Source organism: Suncus etruscus, chromosome 4, assembly GCF_024139225.1.
Source record: "Suncus etruscus isolate mSunEtr1 chromosome 4, mSunEtr1.pri.cur, whole genome shotgun sequence".
Classification (NCBI taxonomy): domain Eukaryota; kingdom Metazoa; phylum Chordata; class Mammalia; order Eulipotyphla; family Soricidae; genus Suncus; species Suncus etruscus.
In genome coordinates, this window is record NC_064851.1 from 122,824,176 (window position 1) to 122,846,194 (window position 22,019).

At 41.6% G+C, this 22,019-nt stretch overlaps 1 protein-coding gene across 1 annotated transcript; it reads right to left on the reverse strand.

The window, feature by feature from the left end:
- Positions 1-254: 254 nt before the first annotated feature.
- On the reverse strand, positions 255-17,604 carry LOC126007207 (caspase-3-like). Its single transcript, XM_049772681.1, has 6 exons — positions 17,544-17,604; positions 8,585-8,706; positions 4,820-4,948; positions 4,353-4,531; positions 3,181-3,301; positions 255-496 (listed from the first exon to the last, which is right to left on the reverse strand). The coding sequence occupies exons 1-6, from the start codon at positions 17,594-17,596 to the stop codon at positions 255-257; spliced, it is 846 nt and encodes a 281-aa protein (XP_049628638.1). The 5' UTR covers positions 17,597-17,604.
- Between the last annotated feature and the right edge of the window lie 4,415 nt (positions 17,605-22,019).

A 22,019-nucleotide genomic window follows, 5' to 3' on the forward strand; every position in this document is an offset into this window, starting at 1 on the left:
CTTGTTAATTTTGAGAACTGTGAACTTCCTACTTTTTTCTCTTAAAGTGATTGTTCCATTTTTATTTATTCCTATATAATTCAATTTTAACTATTTAATTTTGATTTGAGGTAGATTTAATAGAGTTCTATTGCAATGAAAATTGTTTGATTTGAAGTACCATCTCTAGGATTAGATATAATTGAGAGAGGAATGAAAATGAAAATACAGTATCTATCAAGGCATTTCCTATCTTTGTGTACAAATCAAAAAGCTTAATTCTTTTCCTTAGGGGTAAAATATAGTTCTTTTCTGAGCATAGACACAATACTTGGAATCTGTTTCTTTTTGTGGAAAGCTACATCCGTGGAAAAGGACTCATATTCTTTTGCTACCTTTTGATTAACCCGGATAAGTATATGCATAAACTCAAGTTTATCAGCATAGAGCTTCAACATAGAACAAAGTGACTGAATGAACCATGTTCCATCCATGTCATTACGCCAGGATAAGTAACCTGCAAGGCAAAAACAAACAAAAAAAACAGTACAAATATGGATATCTGATTTTAGTTGTTTTTATAAGTGACCATATAACAACAAAGATAAAATCAAGTAGAGATTTCTCCAGCATTATTTTTATTTATTTATTTTTTTTGGTTTTTGGGCCACACCCGGTAACGCTCAGGGGTTACTCCTGGCTATGTGCTCAGAAGTTGCTCCTGGCTTGGGGGACCATATGGGACACCGGGGGATCGAACCACGGTCTGTCCAAGGCTAGCGCAGGCAAGGCAGGCACCTTACCTTTAGCGCTACCGCCCGGCCCCACTCCAGCATTATTAGTCATAAAGAGAAAACTAAAAAAAACTGCTCATTTCTGGGACAATGATGCCACAGAAGAAAATAGTGCGCTATGCAGACTTGGATGTCACCAAGCAGAGAGCTGGGCTCGACATCCCCATTATACACAATCTGCTCTCTGGAATCTTCCATCATGAAGAAGAGGTGACGTTTGTAGCAGTGGGCTGGAGAGATTATGCAGGGAGTACGGAACTCTCCGTGCATGGGTAGATCATTGGCATGCATAAGGTGCCCTCAGTGTTGCCAGGGGTCACTTTTATTTTTTATTTTATTTTTATTTATTATTTTTTAATTTTAATTTTGGGGGGGGTTTGGGTCATACCCAGCAGCGCTCAGGTGTTCCTCCTGGCTCTATGCTCAGAAATTGCTCCTGGCAGGCTCGGGGAACCATATGGGATGCTGGGATTCAAACCATCTTCCTTCTGCATGCAAGGTAAATATCCTACCTCCATGCTATCTCTCCGGCCCCCAGGGGTCACTTTTTTTTTTTTTTGGGCCACACCCGGTAATGCTCAGGGGTTACTCCTGGCTATGTGCTCAGAAGTTGCTCCTGGCTTGGGGGACCATATGGGACACTGGGGGATCGAACCGCGGTCCGTCCAAGCCTAGCGCAGGCAAGGCAAGCACCTTACCTTTAGCGCCACCGCCCCGCCCAAAGGGTCACTTTTGAACAGAGCCAGTATAGGTCCTGAGCGCTGCCTGTGTAGCACCAAATTGTCCTCTTATTAACCTAAAGAGGTGACATAGCTCTAGGTGATAATCAAACTTAATTTTATTTGAATATTGGCTTATTCAAGAATAACATACTTACACACATATGTCCTAAAAACCCACAGGTCATCTGGATGTAATGTACACACAATAATAAAGGAAAGTTTCTACTCTATTTTTTTTCTCTGATGAACAGCCGGATTCATTCCATTTAACTTAGATTTTATGTGGGGAGCACTCCTAAGCAGTGCTCTCTACTTTCAGAGGCCATTCTTGGTGATCTTTGGTAAGCTGAATTTAACAGTTCAATGTTATAGACCAAGCATGGGGGACTACTCAGCCCTTCCCATGCTGAGGAACCTCAGGAAACTGGGATGGAACTGGGATCCATTTTACTCCAAGCCATGCAGTCTAAACTATGCTATGTCCCCAATTTAGAAAAATGCCTATTGGTTAAAAATGTAAGGCATATTTGAAAATTTAACATTGTTTGAAAATAGCTTTCTTGGGCCAGACAGTAGAGGCAGTAAAGTGTCACTTTGCATACAGCTGATTATGTTCTGATCCTCTCTACCACATATGATTCCCTGACCACAGAACCAGGAGTAAACCCTGAGCACAGGTGGGTGTGGCCCATACATGCCCTGCCTTCAAATAAAGTAAGAGTTGTCTTTGATCTTCAAATTCTGTGCCACCTCAAGCCAATTTAACGACAATTTAACTACAATATTTGTATTATGATATACATAATACAAAATAGTAGAGGTTAAATTGATGTCATTTTTCACTTCTTTTGTTCATTCCATTTCTACTTCCATCAATACTAATTAAGCTTATCTTCTATTTTTTAATTTTTTAATTATGCTTATCTTTTTCTACTTCCTACCTTGCAAAGAATTCTTGAAAAAATTAAACTTTCAGTACTGGAAAGTACAATAGTAGGTGCTTGCCTGCATTCAGCCAACCCAGGCTCAATCCCCAATACACCATATAGTCTCCAGATCACTATGAGAAGTGCTCACCGACTGCTAAACCAGAAATAAGCTCTAAGTGCTGTCTTGTATGGCCCCCACAAAAAAAAAAAAAAAAAAAAAAAAAAAAAACCAAAAGAAAAACCATTAACCAATTCTAAAGGAATGAGAAACTTTGATCTGGCCTAAAACTACAGAGCAGAAATACATTTTGCATTAAGTTTGAAAGTTCATTTATGTATATTGTATATAAATATGCATGAATTTTAATCACACTTGGCCAAAGACAACTCTTTTTTAAATAAAAAAAATAATTTTTGGGGGGGGTTTTGGGTCACACCCAGTAATGCTGAGGGTTTACTCCTGGCTCTGTGCTCAGAAATCACTTCTGGCAGCCTCAGGGGACCATATGGGATGCCACCATCCTTCCTGGGTCAGCTGCATGCAAGGCAAACTCTCCACCACTGTGCTATCTCTCTGGCCCTATAAATTTAATTTTTGAAAAAAGACAACTTTTATAGACTTCGCCATGGTTAAGCTATTCAAAATGCAGAAAAATGAGTTGCTTTTCAGGATTATTAAATTTTGACTGCTGGAGCATACACTTCATTGCTTCCCTGTAAAATCTACACAGCTATTGACTCTACTTAATCTCTTACCAGGAGGTGTAGAATATGCATACAAGAAGTCAGCTTCCACCGGTATCTTCTGACAGACCATGTCCTCCTCTGAACCACTGTCAGCCTGTATGCCAGAGTCTAGTGTTGTGCCCCTGCAGGCCTAGGAATTAAACCATTAATATTTGTTTCAAGAAAATATGAGGAGTAGAAAAATGACCCAGCTTCCAAGAAAGTAATGACTGCTGATATTTCTCAGGTAATCTGAGCTGGGCTGATCCCGATGGGCCATTCGCAGAACTGTGAGGGGAAGAAGATTCCCCTTTGTGCAAGAACTATAGCAGCCCAGTGCCACACTGAAAACCCCCCAACACGGTTGGCCAGCTCCTTGGCAATCTATCAAATTTGTTTCAGATTTAGAGATCTTGGACACCTCAAACTTTATAGTAAAGTCATTCCAGTCATACCATAGGAAATCTGATGGAAAAGTGACATACGCATCTACCAACCTCACTGAGCCTGAAGAGTAGCACAGAAGACTCAACTAGCACCAATCTCAGCACAGCAAATCCTTAAACGCAGGTGTTAGTAACACCATAGAGATATAACATTGATTTCAAATTGATCTTTGTTGGTCTGACTTTTGATCATTCTATTTGCCTTTGTGTTATAATGAGCAATATGAAGTAAATTTGTGTTTGCAAGAGGTAGGCTTAAGGAGTGAGTGAGAAATATGGGAGATTGTTGAAGGGAAGGCCACAGGGGTGGTGGGATTTGTGTTTTAACACTTTTAATGCCTAAAACAACTGTATTATGAACAAGTTAGTAAATCATGAGTTATAATTAATATTAAAAAGAAAAAATGAGGGTCAGAGAGAGTACAGTTTTGGACCACACCCATGTTGCTTAGGTTTTACTCTTGGCTCTGTGCTCATCACTCTGAAGGGCTGGGGGATCAAACAGTGTTTGGGCAGTTGAACTGGCATCAGTTGCAAGCAAGGTAAGCACCTAAAACCCAGCCCTGTACTTTTTTGGTCTCATGCAAATATTTTTTACATAAGTATAAGCAATGAAAATGTATCCTACATTTCTCAAAGTGATGGTTTAGATGAAAAAATAAACAGTTTGGCAACACTGGGAAAAATACAAATCCTTTAGATAATCTATAGATAAATAATCTTTAGATAAATATATAATTTATGTTTATGTATTACCTGAATAATGAAAATTTTGGGTTTCCCAGCCAGACTTCTACAACAATCCCCTCTGAAGAAACCTGTCAGTAACTTCAGGTCAATAGGTCCATCTGTACCAAAGATCAACTCTCCTTCCTCACCATGGCTTAGCAGCACACAGATAAAACTGCTCCTTTTGCTATGATCTTCTTGAGAAGCTAGAAAGACATTTATAAGTAGAAAACCATGCAACAATTTTATATGCTGTCAGGAATACATAGAAGAAAACCTGAGAGTACAAATGAGAGATAGTCTAAATGTGACCCAGAAGACAACTACTTCTAATTATTTTAGGAATATTGCACCAACTTTTATTTACTTAAACAGAAAGTGTGATTTTTCAACAGTATAGTTAAACAATTCTCATGCTTTTCTGCCATGTGTCAAATATATCTAAATCAATATGAAACTGATTAATGAAGGTTATTCATTTTGTTTTTTCTTACCGCTGAGCAGACATTTCTTAATTTCATCACAGGTAAGGTCTCTTTTGATCCTGACATCATATTTCAAATTTGTAAACGTTTCCTGAAGGCTCGCTTCATCTACTTCTGTACCATTTCGAGTTGACAATCCTTGGGATAGAAGAAAATTATTTTCTTGTGTTTAGAGAAAGGAAAACAGATCTGAAATGTTTAGACTATTCAGTGAGTCACATAACCCACAATAAATGCTTCCCTCTGAATTCTAAAGAAAAATCCAAATATTGTGACCCAGGGTGACAGCCTCTTATTAAGCATATAAGATATTTCATAACAACTATGTCAGTACTAGAGATTGGTATTTTTATAGATGTAGAGATAGTGAAAAAAAGAAACATATACCTAAAGCAAAGGCTCTATGGAATAAATTGCCTTTCACTTATTTAATGGAATACTGTACTGTCATGAAAATTTCTGCCACATGATAATTGTCTTTTTTTAAAAAATAAGACTAAAAAAGTACATAGTACATACATTCAGGTAATTTAAAGATAAATTATTCCTCATACTTTTAAGATGTCTATTTATTGTTGGTTGGCTACACCTGGTGGCGCTCAGGAATCACTTATGGTGTTTAGGGGATTATAAATAAAATCCAATCTGGGACAATCTCATGCAAGGACAGTACCTTATCCACTGTATTATCTCTCTGTGTCTTTCATATTATTTTTTTCAGGAAAGTAAAAACAATCCCCAAAGCATCACAGAGATGCTGTTCCTTTCCAGGGTGTGGTGGGTAATCTCTAACCTTTAACCCACCAACTGAGAACTGTCATGATTGGCTTCACCTGTCAGAACACTGGGGCATTCAGGAATTCTTGGGTGGTCCTTACCCCCTTAGAAGACCTTCTTATAAACCTATAGATGTGAAGATTGATTGTGTGATACACTGGAATTTAAAAATGTTAGGGGGTTGGAATGATAGTACAGTGAGTAGGAACTTGCCTTGCACATGGATAAACTGCTTGATCCCTGGATCAAGGACGGAAAGCAAAATTGTACCCCATTGGGTACACCAATCATCAGGAGTGACTCCTGAGTGCTTAGCCTGGGAAAGCCCTGAGTATTGCTGTGTGTGGCCCAAACACAAAAAGTGAATCTTGGAACTGAGCACATTTAATACCTATGAACAGAAAAAAAACCAGATGTTTCCATTTTCAAAATACTGCTTTGTCTGGATAGTGCAACCTAAGTAATTTATAAGTTTTCATTTTGTTCATTTGTAATCTCTGGGATTTTTCTTATGGATTTGTATTATTTTATGAAGTTAAAATAAGCTCATCATCTGGGGCCGGAAAGATAACATGGAGGTAAGGCCTTTGCCTTTCATGTAGAAGGATGGTATAGTCCCTGTGCCTGCCAGGGGCAATTTCTGAGCATAGAGCCATGAGTACCCCCTGAGCGCTGCCGGGTGTCCAAAAAAAAAAAAAAAAAAGCTCATCAAGGTTCTGGCAGCCATGAGGGACTGGCCTCAAGTGTTAGGCAGCTCATAACCCAAGGAATCAGATGGTCAGACATAATAGTGAGTAGCTAAGGGACACAGGAGACAAAAGCCAGTCTGGGTATTTTTGGGAAAAGGAGTAGAAAGACATATTTGAAAAAAGAAATTAAACCAACAAATAAAACACAGTTTATAGAACAAAACTCTACAGAAAGAAGGCATATTTGGTTAGTAATATGAAGCAGAAAAATGAAAGGTTAAAGGGCTATTTCAATTTATACTTTTTTGTTTGTTTGTTTTTGAGTCACACCTGGCAGTGCTCAGGGGTTACTCCTGGTTCTTTGCTCAGAAATCGCTCCTGGTAGGCTCGGGGGACCATATGGGATGCCAGGATTCGAACCACCTTACCTCCATGCTATCTCTCCAGCCCCTCAATTTATACTTTGAGGAGAAAAGAAAAACGGTGCTATTTTGATTTAGCCTTCCACTTCCAATTTCTCTTCCTTTACTTCCTAAAAGAGTTAATGGTGCTCAATTTTGAGTGTAATCTGACTTTTTTTTTCATCCACCTTCCCCCTTTTGGGGGGCTATACACTGGGTGTACAGGGCTATAAGCCCACCTGTACACACGGGGCTTACTCCTGGCTCTGCGCTCAGGGATCACTCTTAGTGGATCTTAGGGTCCATATGGAGCCCCAGAGACTGAATCCAGGTGAAGGAAGGCTAGAGCCATGCCTGTTTAAGCCATCACTTTGGTCTCCTTTTCAGGTTTTGGGCCACGTGGTGGTGGTCAGGGGCTGTTTTCTGGCTCTGTGTTCAAGGATTACTCTTTGCATGAATCCTCTGGGACCATGAGTTACTAGGGGTGAAATCTATGCAAAGTGAGTGCCTTCCCTCAGACTATTGCTCCTGCTCCCTGCTCTCTCCTTTTATCATCACTGTTTTAGAAATAACCTCTTAAATTGGATCTGGTCTAGCTATTTCCTCTATAAGTTAATTGTAATATGCCTAATATGTAATATCAGTAATTTATAGAGTTATAACAGCATAAGTTAAAAAAAGGAGTAAATTGCACAGTAAATCATAAAACAATATATAATTTAAATTACATGTAATTAAATATAATTTTTACAGAAAAAGAATTATATATTTAAAATATTCCAAATAAATCAAATGATGATAACTCTTGCAAAGTAACCACTATTTCAAGAATAGAACATTACGTATCATGAAAAAATACATTTTTAAATTTAGCAACTGTAAAGTAAAAGTAACTGCATGTTACTTTAAGTAGAACAAGCAAGATAGAACTGTTTGTATATTATAAATAAAATGAAGCTTTGGAATACAGTGCGGAAAATATTATTTGATGCCTGGCACTACATGCTCCATCACACCCCACTCTCCATCTTTGCTCTGCATACTGGGAGCACCAGTGGGTGACAATGGCAAGTCTAAAGTACTTGCTCTGCTTCTGAATCATCTGTGCATGTGTCCTGGCCAGGTTTTGTTTTGAGGTGCTCAGGGCTTTTTTCTAGTTCTACATTCAGGGTTTATTCCTGATTATGAGTTCAGGGATCACTCCTGGCAGTTAGGCCGATCATACAGGGTGGGAGCATTCAACCTGGGGCCATCCATCCAAGGCAAGAGCCTTACATGCTGTATGTTTCTCTTTGGCCCCCTTTAGAAGAGGATTTTAACTTTTCAGAGGCTGACAGTTACTTTTCAAGTTTGTTGTAACACTCAAATGAGATAATATGTCTGATCAGTCCCATAGAGTTCCTACCAGGGGAAAATACTAATGTTTATTGTTTGTTGAGCACCTACATTATCATAATGAGGAAGAAGGATAGAAAGCAAAGGATAGGGAAGCACAACAGAGAGAGCAGAGGAGACAAAATCCCAGAGAGGGGACTGTTGGGAGAAGGGGATGGGGAAGGTTTTGAGACTGTGCTGTATTGTAGGACCTGTATATCAGTTCCAAAAGTCTCTACCTTGGAGGCCAGAGAGACAGTATAGCAGCTAGATTTTATCTTGCATGTGGCAGACCCATGTTCTATCCCTGGCACCCCATATGGTACCATGAACTCACCAGGAGTAATCCTTGAGTTCAGAGCCCATGTGTAGTTCAAAAACAAAAACAAAAGAATCCCCAATTATCTTCACCTCACAATTCCATTTTAGAATTTAAACAAGAACATAAAATCAATACTATTATTTTCATATTATACCGAACATTAATGGTACATGTATTTGAAAAGCAGTATAAATTATGCATTGATACATACCATTATACGTAAAATTTTCATTATTAATTACTAAACACACGCCCATTTCAGGATAATCCATTTTGTAACGAATGTCCAAGGATATTCCAGAGTCCACTGATTTGCTGCCATGTATGATCTTTCTGTTTGGAAAGCAAAGGGAGAAATGACTCATGATGCTTATCATTGATACAGTAACCCAACTTTGCTGCAGGGAATAATAGCTAACATGGGGCTTATTGGCCAGGCAATAAATGTCTTCCAGGCTTCTCTTGACATAATTTCACTTGTACTTCACAGAGGGTTATGTGTTGATACTTGTTCTTATGCTGTGGCGGAACAAAACTGAAAGTGTCCTGTACTCCATCAGATTCTTTACAATTCATGTATTCCTCTATATTTTATTTATTTTTTTTCATTTTTTATGCCACACCTTGTGACACTCAGGGTTACTCCTGCTATGTGCTCAGAAATTGCTGCTGGTTCAGGGGACCACATGGGATATGGGACACTGGGGATCAAACCAAGGTCCGTCCTAGATCAGCCGCACATGCAAGGCAAAGGCCCTATCACTGTGCTATTGCTCCGGCCCCTCCTCTATATCTTATTAATACTTTCACAGAATGCAATTTATTTTGGGGGAGATTATACTTTAAAACCTAGACATCTAGATCAAGGTATATTAATAAAGTTTATTTATTTTTGGAATACACCTGTCATTGTTTAGACTTTAGAGGTTTCCCATGGCAGTGCTTGAGTGACCTTATGGGATGCTGGATTGAACCTAGGACAGCCGCAAGTAAAGCAAGTACTCTACCCACTGTACTATCCAGCTACAACAATAAACTTTTTTTTTTTTGGCTACATCCTACTGTTCCCAACACTTGCTCTTGGCACTGAGCTCAGGAATGATTCCCAGTGTTGTTGGTGGGTGTGATGGGACCATATAAGGTACTGGAGATTGAAAATGGGTTCATTGCATACATGGCTAGTGCCTGACTTGCTTGCTATACTATCTCTTTAGCTAAGTAAAACTCTTTTTCTTTCTTTAAATATACTTTGTTTTTGTTTTTGGGTCACACCTGGCTGCGCTCAGGGGTTACTCCAAGCTCTGTGCTCAGAAATTGCCTCTGGCAGGCTCAAGGGACCATATGGGATGCTGGGATTCAAACCATGGCCCATCCTGGGTTGGCTGCGTGCAAGGCAATTGCCCTACTTCTCCGGCCCCTTTAAATCTACTATTTTTAATTTTTTTCCCTATAAACTTGTTTTGTTGTCTTGAATGACACTCATGGTACTCAGGACCATCAGGATCAAATTGGGTTTTGTTACTTGTAATGCGAGCACCTTTTCTCCTGTACTATTTCTACTGCCCAATATATTTTCTTAAAGGGTCTGTCTGGTATAGTTCCTGCCATTCTGTAGGTGAGAGCGGCCTAGGACAACAAGCAAAAATGTATGTGGATGTTTCAGTAAAATCTGATCCCCTATCAAGACAAGAATCAAAAACGAAAAGGCCCAGGTGAGTTAAATATAAGAGGTGAGGCAAATATGAAGGTTCTTGTGCTCATGCACAGTAACTTAGGTACTTCACTTTCCACTCTACTCCAAATGGTTGGGATAAAATAATTAAAGTAGTTAAGGTCATAATGTGTTATTATATCTTGCTGAAGCGAAGCATTCACTGGATGTAGGTTTTTTCTTTTTTCATCTATGCTCAGGCACTCCCCCTCCCACTTCTTTTTTTTATTTTTTTATTTAACCAACTTTATTACATACATGATTGTTTGGGTTTCTGTCATGTAAAGAACACCACCCATCACCAGTGCAACATTCCCATCACCAATGTCCCAAATCTCTCTCCTCCCCACTCAACCCCTGCCTGTACTCTAGACAGGCTTTCTATTTCCCTTGTACATTCTCATTATTAGGACAGTTTAAAACATAGTTATTTCTCTAACTAAACTCATCCCTGTTTGCGGTGAGCTTCGTGAGGTGAGCTGTAACTTCTAGCTCTTTTCTCTTTTGTGCCTGAAAATTATTATTGCAAGAATGTCTTTCGTTTTTCTTAAAACCCATAGATGAGGGAGACCATTCTGTGTCTTTCTCTCTCTCTCTGACTTATTTCACTCAGCATAATAGATTCCATGTACATCCATGTATAGGAAAATTTCATGACTTCATCTCTCCTGACAGCTGCATAATATTCCATTGCATATACATACCACGGTTTCTTTAGCCATTCATCTATTGAAGGGTATCTTGGCTGTTTCCAGAGTCTTGCTATGGTAAATAGTGCTGCAATGAATATAGGTGTAAGGAAGGGATTTTTGTATTGTATTTTTGTGTTCCTAGGGTATATTTCTAGGAGTGGTATAGCTGGGTCGTATGGGAGCTTGATTTCCAGTTTTTGGAGGAATCTCCATATTGCTTTCCATAAAGGTTGAACTAGACAGCATTCCCACCAGCAGTGGATAAGAGTTCCTTTCTCTCCATATCCCCACCAACACTGCTTGTTCTCATTCTTTGTGATGTGTGCCAATCTCTGGGGTGTGAGGTGGTACCTCATAGTTGTCTTGATTTGCATCTCCCTGATGATTAGTGATGTGGAGCATTTTTTATCTGTCTTTTGGCCATATGTATTTCTTCTTTGTCAAAGTGTCTGTCCATTCCTTCTCCCCATTTTTTGATGGGATTAGATTTTTTTTTCTTGTAAAGTTCTGTTAGTGCCTTGTATATTTTGGAAATTAGCCCCTTATCTGATGGGTATTGGGTGAATAGTTTCTCCCACTCAGTGGGGGGGGGCTCTTGTATCCTGGGCACTATTTCTTTTGAGGTGCAGAAGCTTCTCAGTTTAATATATTCCCATCTGTTAATTTCTGCTTTCACTTGCTTGGAGAGTGCAGTTTCCTCCTTGAAGATGCCTTTAGTCTCAATGTCCTGGAGTGTTTTACCTATGTGTTGTTCTATATATCTTCTGGTTTCGGGTCTGATATCAAGGACTTTCATCCATTTAGATTTAACCTTCGTACATGATGTTAGCTAGGGGTCTAAGTTCAATTGTTTGCAAGTGGCTAGCCAGTTGTGCCAACACCACTTGTTGAAGAGGCTTTCTTTGCTCCATTTAGGATTTCTTGCCCCTTTATCAAAAATTATGTGATTGTATGTCTGGGGAACATTCTCTGAGTATTCAAGCCTATTCCACTGATCTGAGGGCCTGTCTTTATTCTAATACCATGCTATTTTGATAACTATTGCTTTGTAGTACAGTTTAAAGTTGGGGAAAGTAATTCCTCCCATATTCTTTTTCCCAATGATTGCTTTAGCTATTCGAGGGTGTTTATTGTTCCAAACGAATTTCAAAAGTGCCTTATCCACTTCTTTGAAGAATGTCATGGGTATCTTTAGAGGGATCACATTAAATCTGTACAATGCTTTGGGGAGTATTGACATTTTAATGATGTTAATCCTGCCAATCCATGAGCAGGGTATGTGCTTCAATTTCCGTTGTCCTCTCATTTCTTGGAGCAGAGTTTTATAGTTTTCTTTGTATAGGTCCTTCACATTTTTAGTCAAGTTGATTCCAAGATATTTGAGTTTGTGTGGCACTATTGTGAATGGGGTTGTTTTCTTAACGTCCATTTCTTCCTTATTACTATTGGTTGTATAGAAAGGCCATTGATTTTTGTGTGTTAATTTTATAGCCTTCCACCTTGCTATATGAGTCTATTGTTTCTAGAAGCTTTTTGGTAGAGTCTTTAAGGTTTTCTAAGTAGAGTATCATGTCATCTGCAAACAATGAGAGCTTAACTTCTTCCTTTCCTATCTGGATTCCCTTGATATCTTTTTCTTGCCTAATCGCTATAGCGAGTACTTCCAATGCTATGTTGAATAGGAGTGGTGAGAGAGGACAGTCTTGGCTTGTGCCAGAATTTAGAGGAAAGGCTTTCAGTTTTTCTCCCTTGAGGACAATATTTGCCTCTGGCTTTTGGTAGATGGCCTTAACTATATTGAGAAAGGTTCCTTCCATTCCCATCTTGCTGAGAGTTTTGATCAAGAATGGGTGTTGGGCCTTATCAAATGCTCTCTCTGCGTCTATTGATATGATCACGTGATTTTTATTTTTCTTGATGTTGTGTATTATGTTGATAGATTTATGGATATTAAACCAGCCTTGCATTCCTGGGATGAAACCTATTTGATCATAGTGGATGATCTTTTTAATGAGGCATTGAATCCTATTTGCCAGGATTTTGTTGAGGATCTTTGCATCTGTATTCATCAGCGATATTGGTCTGTAATTTTCTTTTTTGGTAGCATCTCTGTCTGGTTTAGGTATCAAGGTGATGTTGGCTTCATAAAAGCTATTTGGAAGTTTTCCTGTTTTTTTTTTTTTTTTGATTTCATGGAAGTCTTGCCAGGATTGGTAGTAGTTCCTCTTGAAAGGTTTGAAAGAATTCATTAGTAAATCCATCTGGGCCTGGGCTTTAGTTTTGGGGCAGACATTTGATTGCTGTCTTAATTTCCTCAATAGTGATGAGTATGTTTAGATATGCTACATCCTCTTCATTCAACCGTGGAAGCTTATAAGAGTCCAAGAATTTATCCATTTATTCCAGGTTTACATTTTTAGTGGCATAGAGTTTCTCAAAGTAGTTTCTGATTACCCTTTGAATCTCTGTCATATCAGTAGTGATCTCTCCTTTTTCATTCCTAATATGAGTTATCAAGTTTCTCTCTCTTTCTTTCTTTGTTAGTTTTGCCAGTGGTCTATCAATCTTGTTTATTTTTTCAAAGAACCAACTTCTGCTTTCATTGATCTTTTGGATGGTTTTTCAGGTTTCCACTTCATTGATTTCTGCTCTCAGCTTTGTTATTTCCTTCTGCCTCCCTATTTTTGGGTCCTTTTGTTAAGCACTTTCTAATTCTTTGAGGTGCATCATTAAGCTATTCAGGGATGCCCTTCTTCTTTCCTGATGTGTGCTTACAAAGCTATAAAATTTCCTCTCAGTACTGCTTTTGCTGTGTCCCATAGGTTCTGATAGTTTGTGTCTCCATTGTCATTTGTTTTCAGGAAGGTTTTGATTTCCTCTTTGATTTCATCTCAGACCCACTGGTTATTCAGTATGAGGCTGTTTAACTTCCAGGTATTAAAGTTTTTCTTCTGTGTCCCTTTGTAGTTTACATATAATTTCAGGGCTTTGTGGTCAGCAAAGGTAGCCTGCAAAATTTCTATCCTCTTGATATTATGGAGGTATGTTTTATGTGCTAGCATGTAGTCTATCCTGGAGAATTTCCCATGTACATTAGAGAAAAATGTGTATCCAGGCTTCTGGGGGTGGAGTGTCCTGTATATATCTACTAGGCCTCTTTCTTCCATTTCTCTGTTCAGATCTAGTATATTCTCGTTGGGTTTCAGTCTGGTTGACCTGTCAAGTGTTGACAATGCCTTGTTGAGGTCTCCCACAATTATTGTGTTGTTATTGATATTATTTTTCAGATTTGTCAACAATTTTATTAAATATTTTGCTGGCCCCTCATTCGGTGCATATATGTTTAGGAGAGTGATTTCTTCCTGCTGTAATTATTCCTTGATTAATACAAAATGTCCATCTTTGTCCCTTACAACTTTCCTGAGTATAAAGTTTGCATCATCTGATATTAGTATGGCCACTCCAGCTTTTTTATGGGTGTTGTTTCCTTGGATGATTTTCCTCCAGCCTTTTATTTTGAGTCTATGTTTGTTCTGACTATTCAAGTGTGTTTCTTGTAGGCAGCAGAAGGTTGGATTGAGTTTTTTGATACAGTTAGCCACTGTGTCTCTTAACTGGTGCATTTAGTCCATTGACATTGAGAGAAAGAATTGTCCTGGAAGTTAGTGCCATCTTTATATTGAAGTTTGGTGTGTCTGTTGGTCAGTCTTGTCTTAAAGTAGGCCGTTCAGTTTTTCTTTTAAGAATGGTTTTGAGTCTGTAACATTTCTGAGCTGTTGTTTGTCTGTGAAACCATGTATTGTTCCTTTAAACCTGAAAGTGAGTTTTGCTGGGTGCAGTATTCTAGGCGAAGCATTTATTTCATTGAGTTTTGTCACTATGTCCCACCACTGCCTTCTGGCCTTGAGTGTTTCCGGTGACAGGTCTGCAGTAAATCTCAAGGATGTTCCCTTGAATGTAATTTCTCTTTTCGATTTTGCTGCTTTCAGAATTCTGTCTCTATCTGTGGGATTTGTCATTGTGACTAGGATGTGTCTTGGGGTGTTTTTTCTGGGGTCTCTTTTAGTTGGTACTCTTCGGGCATGCAGGATTTGATCGCATGTATTCATTAGCTCTGGTAGTTTCTCTTTAATGATGTTCTTGACTATTGATTCTTCCTGGAGATTTTCTTCCTGGGTCTCTGGGACTCTAATGATTCTTAAGTTGTTTCTGTTGAGCTTATCATAGACTTCTATTTTTATCTGTTCCCATTCTTTGAGTAATTTTTCCATTGTTTGATTATTTGCTTTGAGGCTTTTTTCCAATTTCTTCTGCTGTATGGAATTGTTATTCATCTCATCTTCCAGTGTACCAATTCTATCCTCAGCTGCTGTTAACCCATGGGAAAGCTCAACCATGTTTTTCTTCAATTCATCTACTGAGTTTTTCAGACCTGTTATTTGACCTGAAATTTCAGTTTGGAGTTTTCTGATTTCTATCTTCATATTCTCTTGATTCTTATTATTGTTCTCTTCTATACTTTGTTTGAGTTCTTTGAACATCTTCCATATTGCGACTCTAAACTCTTATTTGAGAGACTGACTAGTTGGTTGGTCATGTTCAAGTCATCAGAGTTGCCATCTTCATTCTCTATGTCTGGTGCTGGCCTGCGTTGTTTCCCCATTGTCACACTTGTATTGTGGGTTTTTCTGCATGTGTGGTTGTATTCATTGGCTAAATGATGTGCATGGTCGCGAAGCGTAGTGGTCGAGCTCCTCTGGTTCCTCTTTTTCTGGGCGTGTGGACTCACCTCCACGGAAGGCTCACAGGAAGGCGGGCTGTCTGCAGATGAGCCACACACAGGATGAAATCAGGCCAAAAATGCAGCACAGCACAGAAGAGAGGCAGAGTGGATGTAGGGTTAAGGTTTGGTTATTCCATAGTTCCCAAAAGGGAAATTGAAACCCCATGTCCCCTCTCCAGGAAGGATAGGAGAAGCTGTTCCTGTTATATTAGTCCACAGTAAATAATCCACACAGGTATGAGGATAAAAAGAGGCAAGAAACTCAAACACAAGCAGTTTACCAGAAAGCCAGCTGCTCCAATCCTAGAGCTAGGAAACCTACAACAAAAGGCTCCTCTCAATCCTGCCTTGTATTTAATTTTATTCAAACCGTGACTCTCCTTCAAAAGGGCGGAGGGGAATAACAGGCAAGAAGAACAGATACAAAAGAGAAATATTATAAAGACCTCTATATACCTCACACTTCCCACTTTTTTAGTCTTTAGAAAATATAGAACAGGGGCCGGAGAGATAGCATGGAGGTAAGTCGTTTGCCTTTCATGCAGAAGAATGTTGGTTCGAATCCCAGCATCCAATATGGTCCTCCATGCCTGCCAGTGGTGATTTCTGAGCATAGAGCCAGGAGTACCCCCTAAGTGGTGCCGGGTGTGACCCAAAATCCAAATATATATAACACAACTTGGAAAATAAGTAATAGATCCCAAAAAGACAAGGAATAAACTAAGCTAAACTTGGTGCCATAGAGATAGTTTGGAGGTAAGGTGTTTGCCTTTTATGCAGAAGGTCATTGGTTCGAATCCTGGCATCCCATATGGAACCCCGTGCCTGCCAGGAGTGGTTTCTGAGTATGGAGCCAGGAGTGACCCCTGAGCGCTGCTGGGTATGATCCAAAAACCAAAACAAACAAAAAAACCCCAAAAACGGGGCCAGGCGGTGGCGCTGGAGGTAAGGTGCCTGCCTTGCCTGCGCTAGCCTAGGACGGACTGCGGTTCGATCCCCCGGCGTCCCATATGGTCCCCCAAGAAGCCAGGAGCAACTTCTGAGCGCATAGCCAGGAGTAACCTCTGAGCGTCACAGGGTGTGGCCCAAAAACCAAAAAAAAAAAAAAAAAAAAAAAACCCAAAACTAAGATAAACAAAAAGCAGCAGTTTGCACAGGCAATTAAAAAAGAAAAATGTAAAGAAAATCTTTTAGGCCTAAAGACAGAGTGTCCATATCCAGAAACATGAATCAAGGATTCAACCACAAGCTCCAGAGAATATTATTTCACAATCCCTGGAGTACATGTTGAAGGGTTCTTAAAAAACAAAAAACAGAATAACCCTTTGCTTTCTCCATCTAGTGACATTAAGCAGAATATTAAAAACAAAAACAAAAACAAAAACACGTAAGCAAGCACACAGGGTAAAAGGGTAAAAGTTTCTTCTTCGGAAACTCAACATTTTATTTCAGTCTAAGTCTCATAAATATCTGGCCAACTATACAGAGCAACCTGGAAAGGGGACTGCTGTGCTCCTGTAACATCCTCTTTTGCTGCCAGGAAGCTTTGTTTTTTTTAGTTTGATTTTTGGGCCATACGTGGTCATGCTCAGGGCTTCTACCTGCCTCTATACTTAGGAATCACTCTAAGAGGGCTCAGGGGACTATATCGGGTGCAGGGGATTGAACTGGATCAGCTAAGTGCAAATCAAGTGCCTTACCTGCTGTACCAACACTCCAGCTTTAGTACATCTTACATCCAGGTAAGATGGATCTTAAACTGGAGGTCAGGCACAGGACCAACCTTTCCCCCCATTTGGAAGGCCAGGAGTAGGGAAGGAAGATTAGCAACCAGTCAAAAACTAAGCAGGCAGAGGTGTTCCTGGTTTCTGTGTTTAGAGTGCCCACTTACTCTGCTTCCTTTTTCCGCTTCCTTTCTCCTCAAAGTACAGAATGACACACACCTGTTATTCTCTGGTATGTCAGATTACACTGAAGTACTCACATTTCTGAATTTTTTATGGACTTGGCATCCACTGAGATTTCAGAGTTTTCCATTGGTGCTTTTTTTTTTTAATATCTAGAATATAAAGAAAACAGGTATATTAAAAATTTTGATAAAAGTATGGCTTTATTATTCCCATGATCATGTCTCCAAATAGTTCATTATAGCATTTTCAGGGGGAGGGAGGATTACCAGTGCTCTTCCCTTCACCTCAGTTGTTACAGATTTCTGTTTATCAAACTTGAGAAAACAATCTACTGTAAAGAGAGACAAACAGTTAACTTGATCTAAAAGTACATGAGATAGAGCATTTCAGTGTAAGGGCCTGGGCTACAGTGGCCCTCTGCCCGCATGACCGGACTGGTGCTGGAATTTCCCAGGCCACCCTAAGGCTGATGCTAGAAGGGTCTCCAAGGCTGTAGCAGCTGGTATTGACACGGGAATTGATGCATACAAGGAAAGTGCTTTACCCTCTGTACTTTGACCCTGGGACTAAATAAAAGTCCAACCTTAAATTTAATAAATATTTGGAGGACCACACTCGGCAGTTCTCAGGGGCTATTCTTGGCTTTGCACTCACTCAGGACTCACTCCTGGTGAGCTCAGGTCAGGGAACTATATGTATAGGATGCTGGGGATAAAGTCCAAGTCAGCTGTGTTCAGAGCAAGCACCTTACCCACTGGGGCATTTCTTTTTTTTGGTTTTTGTGTCACATCCGGCAGCGCTCAGGGGTTCCCCCTGGCTTTAAGCTCAGAAATCGCTCCTGGGATGCCGGGACTTAAACCACAGTCCTTCTGCATCTAAGGCAAACGCCCTATCGCTGTACTATCTCTCCGGCCCCTACTGGGCTATTTCTAAGGGAAAAAAAAAATCTTGACTTTGTTCAGCATCTAGAAGTCCTAGCTACCAAAAAGCTCCAATCAAAGCATAACCACAGCGGTCAGAATGATAATACACTGGGCAGGGTTCTTGTTTTGCATTCTATATGGTCCAGAGAAGAGCAAATGTTCTGATTCCAGGGGAAACTGGGATAGTCCCCATCCATCAGCTTTTGCAATCGTGGTCAAACAAACAAAATAGGGCCCGGAGAGATAGCACAGCGGCGTTTGCCTTGCAAGCAGCCGATCCAGGACCAAAGGTGGTTGGTTCGAATCCCGGTGTCCCATATGGTCCCCCGTGCCTGCCAGGAGCTATTTCTGAGCAGACAGCCAGGAGTAACCCCTGAGCACCGCCAGGTGTGGCCCCAAACCCAGAAAACAAAACAAACAAACAAACAAACAAAAATCACATGTCCAGACCTTGCCTGATTTCTACAGTCTGCGAGTCCGAGCTAGGGAGGTCCGGATCGGGTGTCAGGCTAGACTAGGACGAAAGGAAGGTGCAGGCCCTGGTAGCCGCAGAGAGGAGCGAAGGCAACACTCACCGCACAGTTTTCCAAAGGCAACCGAGTCTCGGTCCTCCACTCCGCGCTCTGACTCTCAGGCCAACCTGCAGCTGGGAAAGTGCGCTAAAACTACTCCCCCTTGAGCCCCGCCCCCGGGCACGCCCCCAGGATCACGCTAGTCCCGCCTGGACACGCCCCTTCGCTACTTTCGCGCGGGAAAGTGCTCTCAGAAGACTATGTCCCCTAGAACCATCAAAAAATGGGGAGACGAAATGGACAGACACTTTGTAAAAAGAAGAAATGCAAATGACCAAAAGGCACATGAAAAGATGCTCCACATCACTAGTCGTCAGAGAGATGCAAATCAAAACAACTAGGAGGTACCACTTCAAGCCACAGAGATTGACACACATCACAAAGAAAGAACAAGCAGTGCTGGCGGGGATGTGGAGAGAAAGGAACTCTCTTTCACAGCTGGTGGGAATGCCTTCCAGCCTTTATGGAAAACAATATGGAGATTCCTCCATAAACTGGAAATAGAACTCTCATATGATCCAGTTATACCACTCCTAGGAATATACTCTAGAAACACAAAAATACAACAGAAAAATCCCTTCCTCACACCTATATTCATTGCAGCGCTATTTACAATAGCCAGACTCTGGAAACAGCCAAGATGCCCTTCACCAGATGAATGGCTAAAGAAACTGTGGTACATATACACAATGGAATATTATGCAGCCGTCAGGAGAGATGAAGTCATGAAGTTTTCCTATACATGGATGTACATGGAATCTATTATGCTGAGTGAAATAAGCCAGAGGGAGAGAGATAGATTCAGAATAATCTCAGTCATCTATGGGTTTTAAGAACAATGAAAGACATTTTTGCATTAATTCTCAGAGACAAAAGAGATGAGGGCTGGACGGTGCAGCTCACGACATGAAGCTCACCATAAAGAGTGGTGAGTGTAGTTAGAGAAATAACTACATTGAGAACTATCCTAACAATGTGAATGAATGAGGAAAGTAGAAAGCCTGAGTACAGGCGGGGGCGGGGTGGGGAGGAAGGAGATTTGGGACATTGGTGGTGGGCATGTTGCACTGATGAAAGGGGGTGTTCTTTACATGACTGAAACCTAATCACAATCATGTTTGTAATCAAGGTGTCTAAATAAAGTAATTATTAAAAATGTTAAAAAGACCACGCCCCCTAGAGTCCCGCCCCGAAACGGACACGCCCCCAGGCCCGCGCACGTTCCGCTTGGGCACGCCCCCTCGCTACTTTCGCGCCGGGAAAGTGCGCTCAGAAGACCACGCTCCCTACAGCCCCGCCCCGTACCGGACACGCCCCCAGGACCGCGCTCGTTCTGTCCGGACACGCCCCTCGCCACTTCGGCGCATGCGCGTTCTTCTGGCCCAGGTGAGTCAAAACTCCTTCCTTGGCGCGCGGCGCTAGTTCCAGTTTTCCCGCCCGGGCACTGCCAGCCTGTCGCCGCGCCCGAACGTCGCTCCCTGCGCGGGTCTCGCGCGCGCATTTCCGCCTTGGCATTGCGTCACGGCCGGGCCTCCTCCGCGCGCGATATGAAGCCTTGACTCCGCGTGGAGCTCCGAGGGAAGAGGGGAGAGAGGAGAGCGCCCGGACGGGCCTGGCGCCACCCGGGACCCCGTGGCAAGTGGAGCTGTGGAACTTAAAGACCAAGTTCTGCCGCCGCTCAGGACCGGCCTTGCCCTGCGGCTGAGACAATTTTGTCCCAGGTTTCTTTGCGTCACTTTGAGACTGATGGCGCATTTGCATTTTATTTTACATGCATATGCACAGATCTATCTTTGGACCACACCCGGCGGTGCTCAGGGCTTACTTCTGACTTTGCACCCCAGGATCACTCCTTGTGGGCCCCGGGGACCCTATGTGGTTCTGGGGTTTATTACCCTGCAAGAGTCTTTACCTGCTGTGCTATTGCTCCAGCTATTCTGGGGCAAAATTTGAATGAGGATCTGCCTGAGAGTCCCTGTTAACTAGGCTGCTTGTAGTACTCATCCAAATGGGGGTTATCGTTTGCACATATTTATTGTTGGATCAGAGATACATAGTCTGCATGCCAGCTAGAGGCCTGCTTGGGCTCATCCCCAGAAGTGATCCCTGAGCACAGAGTCAGGAATGAGGTTAGAGCGCCTCTAGATGTGGCTCAACATTAACAAAAGCATTGGAAGTGGACAATCCCCTCCTATTTCTTTATCCAGCCTGTGATGCTCTTACAGCATGGCGAAGGAACTTCAGCTGGCAGAAAGGAATGGTGTTTCCTGACCGAGATGCCTGGCAGGTTGGGTCCCGCTGGGTACTGATCCAAAGGCATTAGCCTCCTGAACTCATTTGGGGTTTTGTGTTTTAATTTCACAGGACAGATTGGGCCACTCACTGATTGGTATTTTATGCCCTTCAATGTTTGCAATACTTTTGGGGGGAGGCACTCCTTGTGGGCGCTCTGAGTTTACTACTGACTTTGTGCTCAGAGATTACTCCTGGTAGAGCTCAGAGGACCATATGGGTTCTGGGGGATTGAACCAGGTTCTGTGGCATTCAAGGCCAACAGTGCTTTTTCCCCTCCATTGCAGCAGAGCTGATTTCTTTCAGCCCCTTGTGGATGGCAAGTAAGATTAGCGTTCAGGGGCTAGAGCAATAGCACAGTGGTAGGGCATTTGCCTTATACACTGCCAACCAGGGACGGACCCGGGTGCCATCCCAGGCATCCCATATGGTCCTCCTAACCTACCAGGAGTAGTTACTGAGCACAGAGCCCAGGAGTAACCCCTGAGCACTGCAGGGTGTGTCCCCCCCCCCCCAGAAAGAAAAGATTAGCGTTCACACCACCTGCCATCTTTTTTGTTTTTGTTTTTGTTTTTTTTTGGGCCACACCCCATGACACTTGGGCTACCCCAGGCTATGCACTCAGAATCGCTCCTGCCTTGGGGGACCATATGGGACACTGGGGGATCGAACTGTGGTCCGTTCTAGGCTAGCACCAGCAAGGCAGAAGCCTTACCGCTCCGTGCCACTGCCCCAGCCCCCCCCCCCCAGCCATCTTGAGTGG